Source organism: Xenopus laevis, chromosome 5S (genome assembly GCF_017654675.1).
Source record: "Xenopus laevis strain J_2021 chromosome 5S, Xenopus_laevis_v10.1, whole genome shotgun sequence".
In the NCBI taxonomy this organism is placed as follows: domain Eukaryota; kingdom Metazoa; phylum Chordata; class Amphibia; order Anura; family Pipidae; genus Xenopus; species Xenopus laevis.
The window spans coordinates 97,769,556-97,787,768 of NC_054380.1; the positions used below are offsets into that span (position 1 = coordinate 97,769,556).

An 18,213-nucleotide genomic window follows, 5' to 3' on the forward strand; every position below is an offset into this window, starting at 1 on the left:
GGTATTAAATACAACTACCATGCCCAACATGGAAAGCAACAAACGTGTGGATGTGCCTCTACTTGAAATCAAGTTTATATGTACACCTTACTGCTTCGGATTCCTCCTATAAATACAATTTGCATCAGCATCTAAAAGGTAAGATGTTAGCAAGAACTGCAAAATTGCTAATGAATAACCTTGGGAGGATAAGATTGCCATTTGAGATACTTCATTAAAAAATATTGCTATTTCTAAAGATTAACATGCGTTGAAAGACAGTCCACACAAATGATTGTTTGGCATGTACCAATGACAGCAAGCATGTCCTTTTAACCCATGCTTTCCTGCAGGTCTGTACCAGAGAGGCCAATACTGAAGGCTTTAACTTACGTCATGACTTCTTTTAATGAATCAATTGCTTTCTCCAACATCAATTTGTCTGGATTATCATCAGCCGTGTGCTTTTTAAGATCTACAACAACAAACATTTAAAAAAAAAACAAAAAAAAAAACAGGAGACCGCTAATTAACAATCTATGCAAAACATTATTTTTTTTAAAACTGGTCAGGCTGTTTATATGTAAACCTATTCAACTTAAATAGGCAATATCCTCTCTTAAGAGTGACTTGACCAAACTGGAGATTTTGGGGGCAAAGTGGCAAGTTCAATGTAGATAAACGCAAGGTTGTGCACTTTAGAAGAAAAACTTAAATGCAAGTGAAGTACTGTATTGCATAAACTAAACTGGAAAGGGTAATGGAAGAATTCAACTATGAGGAGAGAGACTATCAAGCAACTACATAAGTGCATTGAAATGGGGTTTTTTTTGTCTATTGTTTTAAATCACAAAAACTTTTTTGCTGAGGTTTCTTTAGCTAAACTGGGATATTAAAACAACTCACCTGTGAGGTGGGGGTTCTATTTGGGTAATCTATCTACCGTGAAAAGACCAGAATAGCTTTAATTTTCCGTTTTGTCTTTTTTAGGTGAAGAAAAAATCAGATTTTTGTGATTAGACAGAATGTATGCTCAACACAAGGCCTATTCAAGTTATACAAGGGGAATTCTGCCCCTTTACAAACATTAACATGAAGGGCTTCAAAACTAAGACTAAGAAGAATAGCATACTGATCCCTTTATAATGCATTATGGGATCCGTTATCCAGAAAGCTCCAAATTAAGAGAAGGCCATCGCCTATAGCATAACTCATTGCATAATTGGAAGTCCATACATCTGATTATGTCTTTCGCCATAGACAGAGGGATATCATCATCATTTATTTCATCATCATTTATTTATAAAGCGCTGTCAAGATACGCAGTGCTTTATATGCCCCGGTTCCAAAGGCAACCAATAAGGAAAAATGTTTTTATTCAGATATATATGCCAAGGCTTGTGTTTAGTAAAAATAATTTATTAGAATTCATGTTTAAAAATTAGATACATACTGACCCCACATGGCCCACCTTACGCGTTTCGTACCCTCCGGCACAAGTGTCTTAGTCATAGCTGTAATATTTTGGCACATTAGGGAAATGATCTGCCACTTGGTCTATACTGCTGCCTGTGTGCTGAAGGTGTTGGCAATAGACCCGCACTGACACGTAGAGACGCGCTGTTTTCGCATACTTCTTTAGGGCTGAAGGCGCAATAGATGTACTGACGTGCCAGTACAGTAAACTAAAGAAGAATGGCATCACTACGTTCCAGTACGTATCTATTGCCAACACCTTCAGCACACAGACAGCAGTATAGCCAAGTGGCAGATCATGTCACTAATGTGCCCAAATATTACTGCTACGGTTACTCGATTCCTGTAATTTAATGTTAATGGTTCAAAGAATGTCGGCTGAATGGACGGCTCCCACACATTTTCACCTCACCAAATCTGGCCCTCATTGCAAAACGTTTGGGCACCCCTGTCCTATAGACTCAGTCTTAATTAAATAATTAATTTTTTTTTTTAAATTATTTCCTCTCTCTGTAATAATAAAACATTATCCAGTACTTGATCCCAACTAAGATATAATTAATTGTTACCAGAGGTAAAACAGTCCTATTGGGTTTAAATGATTTAAACTTTTGGTCTTCAGTTCACAAAGAGAAGATCGCTGACAGACAAAAGTTTGGGGATCACTCTAGGCTCCCTGAACAGCATTTTTCATGTGGATGATCATATAAGATATTACAGGTTATTAAGATATATGCAATTAATGACCAACACCATATCAAGTTAAAAAAAAAAATCTATATTATATTCTTCCATAATTTATATCTAACCCTATGTTCAGCTGTAAAAGTTTGTACTTTTTAGAGGCTAAATGCAACAAAGCCCCACACAGTGATTGTGTGAACTGGTAGTTAAACATCGTAGCAAACTGCATACGGACATGCAGTGAGATGCCAGTCTATGTAAAATATTACGAGGTAAATAGTTGACTACTATATGGGGTTTGCATGGGTATATTCTGGTGACAAAGCAGTCTGACAATTATAACCATGTAATTAAAAATCCTTTTTTTTTTAAATGTAATGTTTTGTATGGTAGCTATTTGCAGAAGGTATTAGAAAACAAGTTGTTTCCCTGTGGAAATTTCCATTAACTAAGACAGCTGCTTACCCTAAGTAATGATAGAAAGGAAAGTGGTAACCAGCCCACCTTATACAGTGGTAGCTAAGGTAAAGTTAAAGTGAAATGTTTAGTTGCCAGCACAGTCATAAGAATAAAACCTATACCCATTAGACAATTAGGAAAGCATATGAAAAGAGTGGTCAAGATTCTGTACAAAACTGAAAGAAAAATTGGAATTAAACAGTAGTGATATAAATAGATGTTACTGGGCTCTCAAACAAGATTTAGGGCCATTAAGCCTTCAGGTAGTTACACATGCACCACTAGCAATGTAATTCCCATAGCAAGTTTAAAATACAGCATGGGCTGCAGAAGAGATTTCGTAACCTGGGCAGTACTGTAAGTACTAATCAACAATGCATGAACATATAAATACTCAATTTACCATTCAGAAGAAGAGCAACGCTTGGTAACCGTTGAACGGGTCTAATGAGCAACTCAACTAAAGTTTGTCGTCCACATTCAGGCTTCGATTGGTTGATCTAGAAGCATATTAGCAAAGTTATACTTGGACAGATCATTGACTTATAAGGTATTCTGACGTGTAATACACAATGGTATTTTCATAAACCTGCTTTTTAGAGGTGATATAATATTTTGGCAAAACAAAACTTAGTACATGTGTAGTGGGCTGGGAGAAAAGCGCCTTATACTGGAAACTTTCTAAAGTATATTGAGGGGTCCTTTCTAATGATTCAGAAGTTACAGCCTACTTTCTCTTTCTTGTATGCACAGTAAGTATGCACATAAAAGAAGAAACCATTAGATGTGGTTAAGTCAAGTATATTTTTACAACTTATCAGATGAATCACAAGAACTTAAGCTTTAAAGTGATACTGACACTAAAATAAAAACTATTTAAAGCATTAATATACATTACTTATAGGTCATGTTCTGCCAACCTGACTGCCCCATCCCAACCTGTCCGTTTCTAAAGCAAACAAACTGCTGCTGCATAAATATGGCAGTGCCCTCACAGAAGGACATGGGGTATAAGGTAGGTAATGTTGAAACATTGGGCAAATACTTTTAAGGCAAAATTATAAATGCCATTCAAGGACAATGTTATGATAGAAAGGAAACAGAGATTTAAATTCTGGTGTCAGAATCTTTAAGAAAAACATTTTTTATATAAAGCACACATACCTTTAGAAAAGCGTGGAATCTAGGCTTCTGTTTTTCACACTTTATAATAGTTTCCTTGCTCATTTCAAAGAAGTTGACGAAAGGTGGATAGATTTTCACTAGATCTTTAGACTAAGACAGAAATTGTATTTTTCAACATATAAAGCAAAAATGAGGGAGTAAGGTACAAGATGCCTAGTCTATCTACCCAGAGATCCCCAACCAGTGGCTCACTAGCAACATGTGCCTCACCAACCCCTTGGATGTTGCTCCCGTTAAGAGTCCTGCGCAGAAACAATTTCTAAGACCCGGACCCGACCCCAACTTTGATCCACCACCCGACCCTGCAACTGCTTTATCCAAAACCCGACCCGCAACCACCATCAAACAGGAAGTGATAGTGCTGCAAACCAGAAGTGACGTCATCAAAAGTGGGCGGGACAGAAAAAGTTTTGGCAAAATTTGAAAAGGAGTAAAATAGAGACAATATTACATAAGATAAGAAAACCAGCACCTGTAAATCCTCCCCTCATTCTGCAGGATGCCCACTTTTTTTGCGGATAACCCACAGGTACTCGACCTGCTGCAGGACTCTATCTCTCATCCATCTAAAAAGCAGGTGCTCATTTTTGAATTCCTGGCTTGAAGGCAAATTTATATTGTACTTCAAAATAAAGCCTCCTGTAGGCTGTCAGATCATATTTGGGCTACCAATAGCCAGTCACAGCACCTCCAGGAACTACTTGCATGCTTATGTTGCTCTCAATCTTTTTTAACATTTGCATGTGGCTCATGGATAAAGAAAGTTGGGGACATGATCTACTCTTTAGGAAAGGGTACTTTGCATGCATAATTAGGTTAGTTGGTGTGATACGGGGATCTGGCAAGCTATGTGATTTTAACAGTTAAGATTTTTATTTTTTTCGCAAAAACTATAAATGCTTTTAGTGTAAAAAGGTCTGCAAGCGTATATAGTTGTGTTCAGAATAAAAGCCTTGTGTTTAAAAAAAAGTGCATAAACGAGCAAAATCCTTATAGTAGCTTTCATTTCCATACACAAAAATGCATTAGGAACATTGCACATTCTATTCCAAATCAAAGCGAAGAAAAATGTATCAAATTTGCGTTATTCCTTTATAGAAGAGTGAAGAAAAGAGATTATTAGGCTGTTCCAAAAAAAATAGTGTCTGCATTCTTCTTTACAAACATTTACTGTATAAACTGAAAAATATTTTAAGATTTTGCTTTCTTTTTCATCATTTAATATTTAGTTGTATGTTTAAGATAACTACTGTACATCTGTGTTGCATGGTTGCCACCAACTTCTGGCACCTGTTCTGCATTTCTTGGTTTTGCCTCAGAAACAGCATTTTTTGGTCACCCAACAAGTTTTCTATTGGATTAAGGTCCGTGGATTGGGTTGGCTACACCATAGCATCAATCTTGTTGGTCTGGAACCAAGATATTTCTCATTTACTGGTGTGTTTGGGGTCTTTGCCTATCTTAAACACCCATTCCAAGGGCATTTCCTCTTCGGCATAAGGCAACATGCCCTCTTCAAGTTTTTTGATTTATTGAAACCGATTATGATCCCTGGTATGCAATAAATAGGCCCACCACCATAGTATGAGAAACATATCAGGATGCTTGTGCCACCATGCTTCACGGTTTTGACAGTGTACTTGGCTTGAATTCAGTGTTTGGGGATCATCCAAACGGTCTGCAGATCCTAGACTCAAACAGAACAATCTTTCATCAGTCCACAAAATGTTGTGCCATCTCTCTTTAGGCCAGTCAATGTGTTCTTTCACAAATTGTAATCCCTTCAGCCCGTTTTTTTTTTTTCTCCAACAATGGGGCTTCTAGCCAATAGCCTGGCTTCACATAAGCGTCTTCTAATTGTAACAGTACTCATGGGTAACTTTAGACGCTCTTTGATCTTCCAGGAGCGGATTATTGGCCGATTATTGCCATTTTGGCCATTCTTCTATCCATTTGAATGGTAGTTTTCCATTTTCTTCCACGTCTTTCAGGCTTTGGTTGTCACTTTAAAGCATTTGAGATCAATTTAGCTGAGCAGCCTATCATTTGCTGCACTTCATATGTTTTCCCCTCTCCAATCAACCTTTTAATCAAAGAATGCTGTTCTTCTGAACATGTCTGGAACAACCCATTTTACTCTGATTTTCAGAGAGAAATGCACTATAACCAGCATGCACAACATTTGCTCATTCCTTCCTTAAATAAGGGTCGTAATTGACACCTGTTTTTTCACAGAATGAATGGCCTCACTGCTATTATTTGGAACAAGCCTCAATGAATTACACAGAATTAGCACGCATATCAATGATGATATTGGGTCTGTTGGTTTTTTATTACTCTACTTCACCTACTAGTAAATTATTTGCCATGTAGAAATATAATTTCTACCAAAAACAGTCATTGATCAGGTTAGTGATGTCAGACTGCTATTATTCTGAACAGAACTGTAACGTTGTGAAAGCATGCATTTTACATTAAACTTACATAGGTGAGGATAATTTCCCCAACACTTTTGCTGTCAGCCCAGTCAATCATAAGTTTTTCCAGGTGACCCTAGAAGAAAAAAGAATTGTTGAAGATCACGTGAACATTACATACCAAATATAAGAGAATTTTTTTGCTTGTGCTCTTTTCACATATTTATTGTAAATATTTAAAGCACTATAATCATAATAATAAAAAGCATAGACAGTTCAAGTTCCCTCTTACATATTTGCCGATAGTAGAAAGTGGTTCTAACATCCAAGCGTGCATAAACAACTTTGTGGGATGTTTTTGTTATAAGGTTGAATTTCAAATTGATGTTAATTTTTGTACTCAAATTCAAATGTACTCGTCTCGAATCGGAGGTTATTTATGAAAACACTCAAATGTCTAATATTCTATCTAATAGTCTAATAGTCCCAACCCGAAAATTTGAAGGCAATCAACATATTCAAATGGTTCAATGGACTTTACTTGTAAATTAACTCGGCAGGTTTTTAGGTGGCAAATAATCGAATTAGAATGGTTTCCATGGTCGAGGTGTGATAAATTTCAAATACTCAAATTACATGCGAGTTAAATTTGAACTCGATTTTACCATTCTAACCTTAATAAATCTGCCCCCAAATGTCTTCAGTATGAATGCTTTGGTTACATCATAAACCTATATTTATGGTCATGGATATGTCTGGCATAAAATCAGACTAGTCTGGGTAGCTTATTGAAGCAATTACCTAAGCGAGTGCACTAGCAAGGGTCCTGGTGTTAACATGAAGACATTTCATTCTTTAAATGTTATGAGAATAATGACTAGTCTAGAGGCCCCAACAAGTCTCTAGATTCTCCAGCCATGGCAAATGTGTAAGTAAAGAAGCCTTAGGAAACACCTTTAGGCAGTGGGGCAGGGTTTAGTTAGAAATATCCTTGGGCTGGTGCAGGTTTTTTTTCTGTAAAGAAGAGCAAGAAGGGAAAAAAAAATGTGGGATTTAATTGTGGGGGGTCTAATATATTTTGTATCCTTCAATCATTACTATGATTGCAGTAAATTGTGCGCGCCCCAGAACCATAGCAAATATACAATCAGCAAGTATTGCAATCATTTTGACATGTATGTTGAAATAACATGTATTTAAATTAAAAACATGTAACCTTTATGTTAGTGTGAACATCAAGAATATCTGGGATACTGCCAAAAATCGTTTTGATTTCTTCTTGAGCAAGAATTGGGCCTCCTAGCTGCCCCTCTTTCTCCAATGGAAGTTGAAAAAGCTGTCAAAATAATGACTGATTATTATCAAGAACTATTTGCAATGAACTAACAGATGTTTACATCAATTTCATAAGATTTTAAGATTTTCATATAAAAACAAAACTATATATAGAACTTACCTGTACAATTGTAGTTAAAATATCAACATAATTACTCTCAGTCTGATACAGTTCCATAGCAACTTGCCACCTTGCAGATTGCTGGGGTACAGGAGCGGATACTTTTGAAGGCTTTATAATTTTCGGTGTATCTAGGAATTAGAAAAGCATGTTAAGCTACCAGGGATTTGTAAATTTTTTTTATAATGATATTATTCTCAAAGTAATAAAAAGATTAATATATATTAACCTTGGCCATACTGGGGGTGACTGACGTAGTTGGCCAGCTTAAATATATTGCAATATATGGACAAAATCTCTGTATTGTTTAAAGGGTAAGGCATTTTTAGTAGCTTAAGGCACAAAATGTTTCAATGTCCTTAATATATTGATAATGGGTTGAGTGCAGAGGACTCTTGTATTTGTCTATGTGAATTTTGTGGTCACAACCTCATTGCACCCCTGCCTAATGGTTTTAAAAATTAGTGGCGAGTATGTACTTGTGCGTACATATACATACAGTAAAATAAAATATTTTATAAATATTTCTTCATAACCACATAAAAGGGAGGTTGACCTTTAAAATTTAGTAATACGCAGACCGTAATATTGAGACAATTTACAGTTGATCTTTATTTTTTATTTTTAATTGTTTAATTTTATGTGCTGCAGCTCTAGTTTAGAACTTAGCAGCTATATGGTTGCTGGGGTCCAATTTACCCTAGCAACCAGGTAGTGGTGGCCATCTGGGTCAGTGCTTCCATTTGTAAGCAGGACGGAGGCAAATAATTAAAAAGCTAAAAAAAGGAAGGAAGAACAATTGGAGTAAATAAGAATAGGGCATTCTATAACATACAAAAACGTTAAAGGGGGGTTCGCGTAAAGTTAAGCTTAAAAAGAATTGATCCCACAAGCAAAAAAGCTTTACTCATTAATATCAAAGGTATCTGGACAATCAAGCTGAGAGCATGATTCTCAATAAGGGAGTTAAAACTAACATTTGAAGAATTCTTCTGTTTGCGCCAGACTGCTTTTTTTTTTTTTTAATCAAATTTCAATTTATATTTGCCTTAAATCTGTTCTTATAGTTTACACAAAAACAAGTTTGAGTACAATCTTGCTGAATTATAGCTTCTGGCTCTACATTCATTGATGAGCTCCATTCTTATGTGTGAATACACTAGAAGATGTATTATTAAACTCTATAGATGCCGATTTGATATTCATAAACTTAGATATGCAATGAATGCATGTTGGTACATTCTCAAAATGAACTAAATAACAGAAGAATTCCATTTTGCACATAAGCGCGTTCAGTAAATATTACATCTAGATACAGGTATAGGATCCCTTATCCGGAAACCCGATATCCAGAAAGCTCCGAATTATGGAATGGCTGTCTCCCATAGACTCCATTTTATTCAAATAATCCAAATTTTTAAAAAATGATTTCCTTTTTCTGTGTAATAATAAAACAATAGCTTGTACTTGATCCCAACTAAGATATAATTAATCCTTATTGGAAGTAAAACCAGCCTATTGGGTTTATTTCATGTTTAAATTAATTTCTAGTAGATTTAAGGCATGACCCAAATTACGGAAAGATCCGTTATCCGGAAAACCCCAGGTCCCGAGCATTCTGCATAACAGGTCCCATACCTATAGTAATAACGATAATGTAGGAACTCATTTCTTTTGTTAAGATGTAAATTTCTAGCTTCAGAGCTTGCAACTGGCTGTACTTCACTGGTTTATATATAGGAGTTTGTTCTATGACATTTGTCATTTTCTCTTATTGTGATGTAGGAGAAATCAACTTATAACTTTCAATTGCATTTCATGGACTTTCTACATTACTATGATTCATTTTACACCTCACATCTGCTATTCGGCTCCCTGCACAAATTAAAGGAAAGCTTTCAGAATGTTTACATGTAATACTTCATTAAAAGGAATACATTTGTAAATGTTATTGCTGAACTGAATTCCAGAACATTGTATATTGCTGCAAGTTTTCTGTGATTATAGAAACCATGTAAATCATCTAGACAGACCATAGATGACACAGCATGACGGGTATTAATTCACTTAAAAAGCATATTAGTACCTGAAAAAGATTTCCCTGACTCGGGTGTGTTTGAAATATCTAGCAGAGATCCAATAGAAAGGGAATGTTCGGCTGATGGACGTTTTCGAGGAGGAAAAGGAGTGAGGTCCGTCTCCCTGGTTAACTGAGCAAGAGTATCTTTTAAGCGACGTTTCTTACGATTGCTGCTTGGTGTGTTCAAGGAGAGCAGAGAGACAGATTTTTTGAGAGCTGGACTATCATTCTGCAAAAAGACAAAACATTTTAAGTCTGTTTTGTTCAACAGCATACAGCATCAGAACATTGAAAAGAAAAATACCTTTTCAAACAGATACATCGTTTCTCCTGCTCTGGCATCCATTTGGATACTTCCCCAAAACCACTGTTGTGAAGAAAAAAAAAATCATAAAAATTATTACTTGCTAAACAGAGAAAGGGCATTTTACGGAGTACATTACACTGGAAGAGGCTGATGCATACCTCTTGCTTCACCACATACAGCTTCTTAGGAGGTTCAAATGGCAACTCTTTTACAGAATTTTCCTCAACCACAAGATGAGTGCATTTTTCATCTCCAACAGGCAAAAATGTCCCCCCTAATACATTTAGAAAATGAGATGATTAGCTTTGGTGTTCATTCTTAAATATGCAAGAGCCTTAAAAAGTCACAAATATATGATATATCATGATATATTATATTATATGTAAGCAACACTGACACAAAGTACAATACCACAGCTTCAGCATCAGTGGAAGACTACAATTTGGGGACTAACAGCTTCAGACTGGGCCAGCGGGGCACCAGAAGAAAACTCGGTAGGCCCCATCATGCTGCCTGACTAAGGCAGGGGAATCAAATTTAGGTGGGAGTGATATGCCGCTGATGAAGCGAGACTGGACTCATAAAACATATCAGGCTTGAACTTGAACTAAGGAATCTCTATTTTGTTGCCTGAATAGTTTTTATCTGGATAGCACTGAAGGAAATGTGATCTGAATCCAAGTCCAAGGTCAGGAAGTATGAGGCAGATGATCTGAAGCAAAGCTAGAGGGAGGGAACAGATAGTAACGGAACGCTACTGTCACTAAAAAGGACTGAGGTGAGATCTATGGAACCCTGTAAGTGGAATTTATATGGTGGGGTCTGTATCCATATTGTGCCACAATGTGGAGGAGCAGTGGAAGAGTGAGACAGGTATAAACAAGGAGGTATCAAGAGGTGCCCTGCGGGTTACTGCACTGCACTGACAACCAATTAAACAATCAACCAAACAGAGGGGAGCAAGTAGGGTGGGAGATGGCATTGTAACAGGACATGCAATCTCAAACGCCAGCAAGAGAGTGCTGACTGGGCAAATGCCATGGAAATATAGGACTTTTAAAAGATAATCAATATAAAGCAGTTTTACCTTGCATTTCAGTCATTTCTTCCATGCCGACTCGGTCTTCATCGGAAAACCCCAGAAAACTTAATATGCAGTCTTGGAATGGAGAAACCTTAAACTGATTTTTGAACTCTTCATTTGTTGCACTGAAATCACTGACAAGTCAACCCACAAAAGAAGTCATTTTTAGAAACCTGAATATAAAAATGCATTAACACTTTGCTGATCTGTTCAACATAAATACAAGAGAGAATTCTTCTCAGTAACAAGTGAATGAGCAAGGTAATTTCAGCAACAGGAATAAACATGGGATTTATCCCTGTGGATAAATACAGGTTTCTTTAATCAATTTATGCACAGGAGAAAATGGGTCACAAGATCAGTGACACAAAATGTAGTTATACATATGCAACAGGGTATTTTATTTCTAAGTAAGAGCCATGCATAATTCATTCTAATATTAATCGGTCAATTAGAACAAACAAAAAATATTATCAGGATAAAGGACAAGATAAAAACTTTGCACTTGATCTTTTGCTATAGAATTCAACAAAAAGTAAATGGACAACAAAGGGATATAATAAAGAATAAAATAATGTCTAGTCTCTTAACCGAAAATTGAAGATGGTGGATTCTAGAAGAAAGGTTATGGGAGAAAGGTTATGGAAAATTCCAAACAACAGAGGACAGAACTTTTTTCCAAACCCCGTAAGATTTAAAACTTAGAACAGAATTCAAGATATAATTATCCTGAAATACAAATAAAGGAAAAAAACTTACAGTTCATTCCTTTTCTCCCAAGCTTGGATAATCCAGTCAGCCCTCATTATAGGAGTTCCAAGACTAACTGCAACCTACCCGGGAAAAAACACAGCAAGTCTGTATCATTAACCTAAGATTAAGTATTTACACTAAATATATTTTAAATATTTATATTTGAACCAAAACCCTCAAAATTGCATGATCCAAAAAAAGCTATGATTTTGTATATGATTTCTGTTTTTAAAAGTTATTTGTAAATATAGTTGCAACAGAAAGCAGTAGGTGTCCCTTTCTCTTGAACAACAAGCCTGTCAGCCCACCTTCAGCCAGACTCACAATGTCTTCATAGGACATTCAGCTGGTTTCTGCTACATTAGTTCAAAGGCAGAACCAGCAATGGTTGCTTTGCTTTTAGTGGCAGTTACATGTACAAATTTAAATTCATAGAAATTTTGTAATGATTGCGGATTGGACTGTTGCTTAGGATTATATTTTCACTCATTATTTCATTTCATTGAAAACCTGCAGATAAAGATGTTTTTAATCCATTTATATAGGGAAGAATAGTTTACATTTTTTTTTATTATACATTTTTGAGATGTTTTAACAAAAACAAAGATGCAGACTCAAAGGCCATCTAAACCATCTGTTAAGCTACTTCTGAGAATTTCAAGTTTGAGACATTTAAACATCTTTAGAAGCAATTTCTAGGGTTAGGCACAACAGCTGTACTTGAGAGTTGATGTAAAAGCACCAAATGGTTTAAATGAATATGCAGATGAGTTACTCATAGGGAAACTGTACTTTATCTGTTGCACGCAAGTGAGTGTATTTTGTGCATAATGCACTGATGGCAGGGGTTCTCATTGGAAAAGCTGCCTGCATTTAACTTCGGTTTAAAAATAGCTATATTTAAACTTGGAAAATGATGCCAAAACATTAGAAATAGTCAGAAGCTTGCTTTAATCAAAGTGAATTTTACATATACAGTATTTGTTTTAAGGATGGCTATGTCCAATTTAGAACTACTCTCCACCCCACTCCTACCCTACACTGTTTTTCTCCATGAGAATTACTGTATGTAATTTTGAGCAACTTGCCAAGAAACATGAAAAAATGGCAATGCTTTTTTGCATTTGGTAAACTCAGTTGAAAGCAGTATTGTCTGCTTTCTGTTCCCCCGATTCTGACACTTAAAAGAACAGTAAACCAAAAAATGAAAAATATATCAAAGTAATTAGAATACAACGTACAGTTGCCCTGCACTGGTAAAATAAGACACGTTTCAGAAACTAGTTTATATAAATAAAGCTGCTGTTTAGCCATGGGGGCAAACAGGGCTAAATGGTACAGGTTACATAGAAGATGACAGATAAATTCTATAGAATACAATTGTCTTATACATAGTGTATCTGTTATCTGCTATGTAACATATGCCTTTTCTCCTGCTTAAATGGTTAAATAACTCATTGCAGAAAAAAGGGAAATCCTTTTTAAAAACAATAGAATTCCCCCTTTTTGGTTGCAGATTATTTAATTATTAAATTATTTTAAGTAGTCTTTTTGACATTCAACTGAAATGGCTGCCCCCATGCCAACACTGCAACTTTATAATAATTGTATTATTTATATTATTAAATGTATTTATGGTGTTTTTAAAGCAAACAAGAATTTGCCAGTACAGGGTAACTACATTATAGTTAGATGAATATAAAACATTTTGTTTTTGGTGTTACTGTTCAATTTTGTAACTCCATTTACAGAAGGAAGGAATTTGAAAAAAATAAATAAATAAATATAAAAAAATAAAAAAAACTTACTGAAACATAAAAGTGCAATACAAACCCTAAATTTATCTCCATGAGTTGAATTGGCTATAAGATGGGTAACCTTTGAGCTGAAGTCTTTCCTTATCGTACCTCCCATGTGGTGAACCAAGTTTACTAGTTTTACCTTAAAATAAAGAAAATAAAAGAAGATGTCAAAATGACTAGCTGAATCAGTTTGTGTTAAAGAGATGACAATGATCAGGGATACATCATTTAAACAAAGGTGTACAACAAGGTCTTCTGAGAATGGTTGAAATAAAGGACGCAGGTTACAGAAAAGTAAAATTGCATTTGACGGATCATAGAACAGGCAGCTGTAGCTAGCGAATAACAGGGCTTTAACATTTGGGATCTCTTATACTAATTATTGATGGCAATTATTCTATGTTTGTAGCAATCTGCCAGTCACAGTCTTATTTCGCAAAGTCTTATTTCTCATAAGAGCCAGATTCCTTATGAAGTATAAATATATACTAAGTTTACATACTTACATATGCGTACTACATTACATATTATTTACCTTAAAGGAAAATGTTCATATTTATATTAGGAATACTCAAGTTTAACTATTTTGTTTAATTAACAAATAGATAGCAGGGGGGGTGAAATCTGATACAAGTTGTGTACCTAGTTATTCTAGTATTACATGACTTTCGAAATACACAAGGTTTTACCTGTATTTATGAATATGTGTAACTTGTTTTTTTTTTTTTAGATAAAAGTAGTTGCCTTTGCATCATATGAAATTGTGAAATAGTAATGGCTAGGGAAATTGTTCAATAATAGTTAATTGCAAAATCCACAAATAAGGTTGTGAAAGTAAGAAATAGGCAGTAGGATACCAGGGAGGAAAGCCAATTGTTCTGCAAGCTATAAAGGTTAGTATGCAAGATTGTGATACCACAATCCTATGTCAAATGCTATGCTAAGTCATAGTTGCCACATCCAATGTCTAGGACTGAGAGCACATGGAGGGTTTGCTTCACTGCAGGCTGACAGAAGTGGATCCACTCCCTTCCTCAGCACCGTTGAGTGCACCGAAAACTGCAGCTTCCAGTTGCGTGGAGGCACACAGAGCAGAAGTTGGGCCAAAAACATGCAAGCAGGCATATTTGGGCTGACCTCTGTGCGCCTGCTTGCAAGCAGAAGTTGAGCTTGAGAAGAGTGGATCCACTTCTCTTAGTCTGTGGGGGGGGGGGGGGGGGTAGTTCAGAGCAGCAGAGCCAATGTTCCATGTACCCTGCCATTAGCAGTTTATACAACTTGCACATCAGAAAATAATAGAGGCACCCTGGAAAACTATTACACCAGGTTTCCATTGCAGTGCTGGTCCAGCTAATAGCTAGGACTGGGCAGAGAGATAAGATAATCATTGAAAAAGTGGCTTCCTGTCCAATGGGTCCTTTAAGGTACAGACACCCAGGAAGAGTCATATGTTCAAGCAGGCATGAGGCAGAAGGGTTCACTATAAAAAGGGTAGTAAACTATGAATCTTTCAATACACATTATTAACAATTCAGCAGCAGCTATACAATGACAAGGAAGTTGAAATGAGAGAAGGTGACAATTTGATCAGAGGGAGGTATAGCTACAACAGAATACAGCACTCAAGAATACTGTGTGGAGGACTTAACTGGTGTCCTACTTCCTGAAGATGAAAGATACACTCCTATAGTTCCATAGCTTAAGCTAAATACAAGAGAAAATTGTTACACTTTTCAACGTGTTCTGCATTAAAATACAACAGGTTAACACAAGTTGAACTTAAAAACCAATATGCCTAAAAACCCACTGTGTACAGTTCTGTACAGAGATTACGGTACAATAAAGAATACTTACCAATTCTTCTTTCTTTCTAAAACCAGTGAAGCACAATACTAGATTTAGCATATTTGCACAGTAGAGGGGTCGGGATGTAAAAGGCAAAGGCTGAAGAAAACCCAAAATGAACAGTTAATTACAGGATCCAAAAATATAGATTACATTTTGTAGAGGATTCACAGAAATAGTAGAAACCATAATTTTAAAGCTCAGGCTAAGTAAGAATTATGTGTAAACTCCAATTTTATGTGTTACTAGCCTTTTAGGGTATTGTTGAGAGGAGTTTTAGAAAACAGATTTTGTAAGGCTTTAATAGCCAAGAAATTTTTTGTATGTGCTGTATTTGGCGACCATTTTTGTGACACTATGTGGAGGGAATATGCCAGCTGAGATAAATAAAGCAAGAAGTTTTACTCAGCAAATTTTAAATAAATAAAGTAAAATTTATACGGCAATACAAACTTAGCAGTTGTGGATTGTCAAGGGGGGACAACTGAATGGTAAAATTAGGGGGTTTCCTTGTCCTTTAAATCACTGCATTTTTAAGTAGTTCCGATCTTAGGTGTTAAAGTGCCTGTAAAAGTCCCTTATAAAGTAAACATGAAAGTCACTTAAAAAGCACTTGGACCAGTGCTTGACAGGCAATAGTTGCCTGAAAAAGAAAAGATGTTTTTTGGGGCAACTATCATCTGAGAAGTGCTGGAACAAGAGCTTGGCAGATAATTACAATGTCTGTTTGGGGCAATAGCATACTGGATGTTTTGTTGGCCATTCAAAATAGCTTCCCACACAGAAGGGAAATGCCTGAAAATACCTTAGAATTGCAGACAATTTGACTTGCAAGCCAGTGAAAGCAAACAGCTGCATAAAAATGCTCCCTTCAGCCTTTTATTTGATTATGCGACTGTACTGACATGTATTCTGCAACTCAAGCTGTCTGTAATGCCAAGGTATTTTTAGGCATTTTCTTGCCTGCACAGTAGGCAGTTTCATGTAGGCAACAAGACACCTGTTGTGCCATAGATCTAAAAGAGAGCCAAGTTATTAACATATTTTGAAAGGCCATGTATGCTGGGACGGGAAATTTATGAACATGGGTTCCATAGATGACAGGCGCAACTGCCAATAGCAAAGAGGCAATCATTCAGGCCTTTGTTTGCAATTTATAAACTTGTAGTAGACTGCGTAAAAAGGAATTGATAATTGGCTGCTGTTGGCAACTGCACTTTAAAATTTGGCTCTCATGAAGCATAACCCAAGTTCAAAAGGAATATACTTTCTTCATCATTCTGTAAATCGACATACCTCTCCTTTCTGCGCACAATATAATATGATAGGGGGGCCAAGCACTCTGCAGTCAGCTTTGTAAAGGAATCGATACGCAGGTTTCTGAAAGTCTGATATGACAAACACTGACTCGAACTCTGGGGTGTCAGCTTCTACAAATTCTTCAACGGAATCTGTTTTGATGCAGGGTACCTTGATTTCCTATTTCCCCATTACAAAGAGAATGGTTATTTGAGTAACTGAACTTTTTAAAAGTCTAAACCAGGGCTGTCCAGCTAGAGGTTTGAAGGTCAAACATTGCCCTCCAAAGCTTTTTATGGCTTCAAGCCTACTCATCAGCTCTTTACACAAACAAAGTATATTGAATAATTAGCCCACTGCATGGAAAAGTTGGACAGCACTGGTATACACATTTATAACATTTCCAAATTATAACATTTAAGAAGCTTCTTAAAAAAAGTGACCCCTAAGCACCACAGCACTTAAGTGTGAACAAAGTTTTAATAGATATTCATAGAGGCTAATTAGTAAAGAAAAAGCCCAAGATAAGTTGGTAAGGTTGCAAATTTTGAAGATTTAAAGAGACATACAGCCAGAGAATCCTTCGCCTTGGTAAAAACGTGAATATTTACTTGTTAGAGTTGTGGCTATAGCTCAAGAAAGAAAGCATATCTCAAAAAAGTTAGTGCCTTCATCCAAAGCTCAGACTGGGTTTGAGCTTTGCTGGTTTTCAGCCAACATGTAGCAACACCAGTGCTTCAAATTTAGACAATGTTAGTTGTGCAAATAAAGTAATTCATGAAGTGCTGCATGCAAGACAATGGTATGAATAAATGACCATACCATATTAACAATACTTTTTATAAATGATTCCCTGGATTTTTCAGGACAGTTTTCCTTTATCTTTATAACTGGAACTTCCATTACTTTTACTGTCTGTGAAAAGGAATATTTAGTTACAATAATGTAGGGGGGAGAAAAATACAAAAGCAAACATGATTCACTATATATTGTACCTCAAGGGCCTTTATCAACTCTTCATTTCTTCCAGCGTCTTCAACTAAAACCACTCTAGTTTCAATCTGTGGCATTTCTTCTGTTTTAAAATATGGGAGAACATAAATAATAATCACAAAGCCAAGTCTGGTACTTGTTGATATAGACCTGGTCAAGGCTTGCAACATATTCTTGAGGAAAACCACAAGAGAAGATAAATGTAGCAACTGTGATATTTAATGAAACCTCCATCTAAGTTGTGTGAGTTTGCAAGCATGTGCGACTTATATAATAACTGCGCAGACAAATGATAAAATACTCCATTATTTTATCCATGCACAAAACAAAGAATTTATTTATTTTCACTACTTTAAAGGGGACCGGTCACCCAGACATAAAAAGCTGTATAATA

At 36.1% G+C, this 18,213-nt stretch overlaps 1 protein-coding gene across 4 annotated transcripts in view; it reads right to left on the bottom strand.

Moving 5' to 3' along the window:
- ect2.S (epithelial cell transforming 2 S homeolog) overlaps positions 1–18,213 on the bottom strand; it is a 40,703-nt gene that overhangs the window by 14,968 nt on the left and 7,522 nt on the right. For 2 of the 4 annotated variants that reach the window (XM_018264518.2, NM_001094827.1), the window contains 16 exon segments: positions 17,822–17,901; positions 17,649–17,741; positions 16,824–17,006; positions 15,537–15,626; positions 13,714–13,821; positions 11,887–11,960; positions 11,131–11,261; positions 10,202–10,317; positions 10,041–10,103; positions 9,743–9,965; positions 7,657–7,787; positions 7,417–7,536; positions 6,268–6,336; positions 3,763–3,873; positions 3,002–3,098; positions 373–454 (listed from right to left, as the gene is read on the bottom strand). In XM_018264518.2, coding sequence (XP_018120007.1) covers positions 373–454; positions 3,002–3,098; positions 3,763–3,873; positions 6,268–6,336; positions 7,417–7,536; positions 7,657–7,787; positions 9,743–9,965; positions 10,041–10,103; positions 10,202–10,317; positions 11,131–11,261; positions 11,887–11,960; positions 13,714–13,821; positions 15,537–15,626; positions 16,824–17,006; positions 17,649–17,741; positions 17,822–17,901 — 1,771 coding nt within the window. 4 annotated transcript variants of the gene reach the window in all.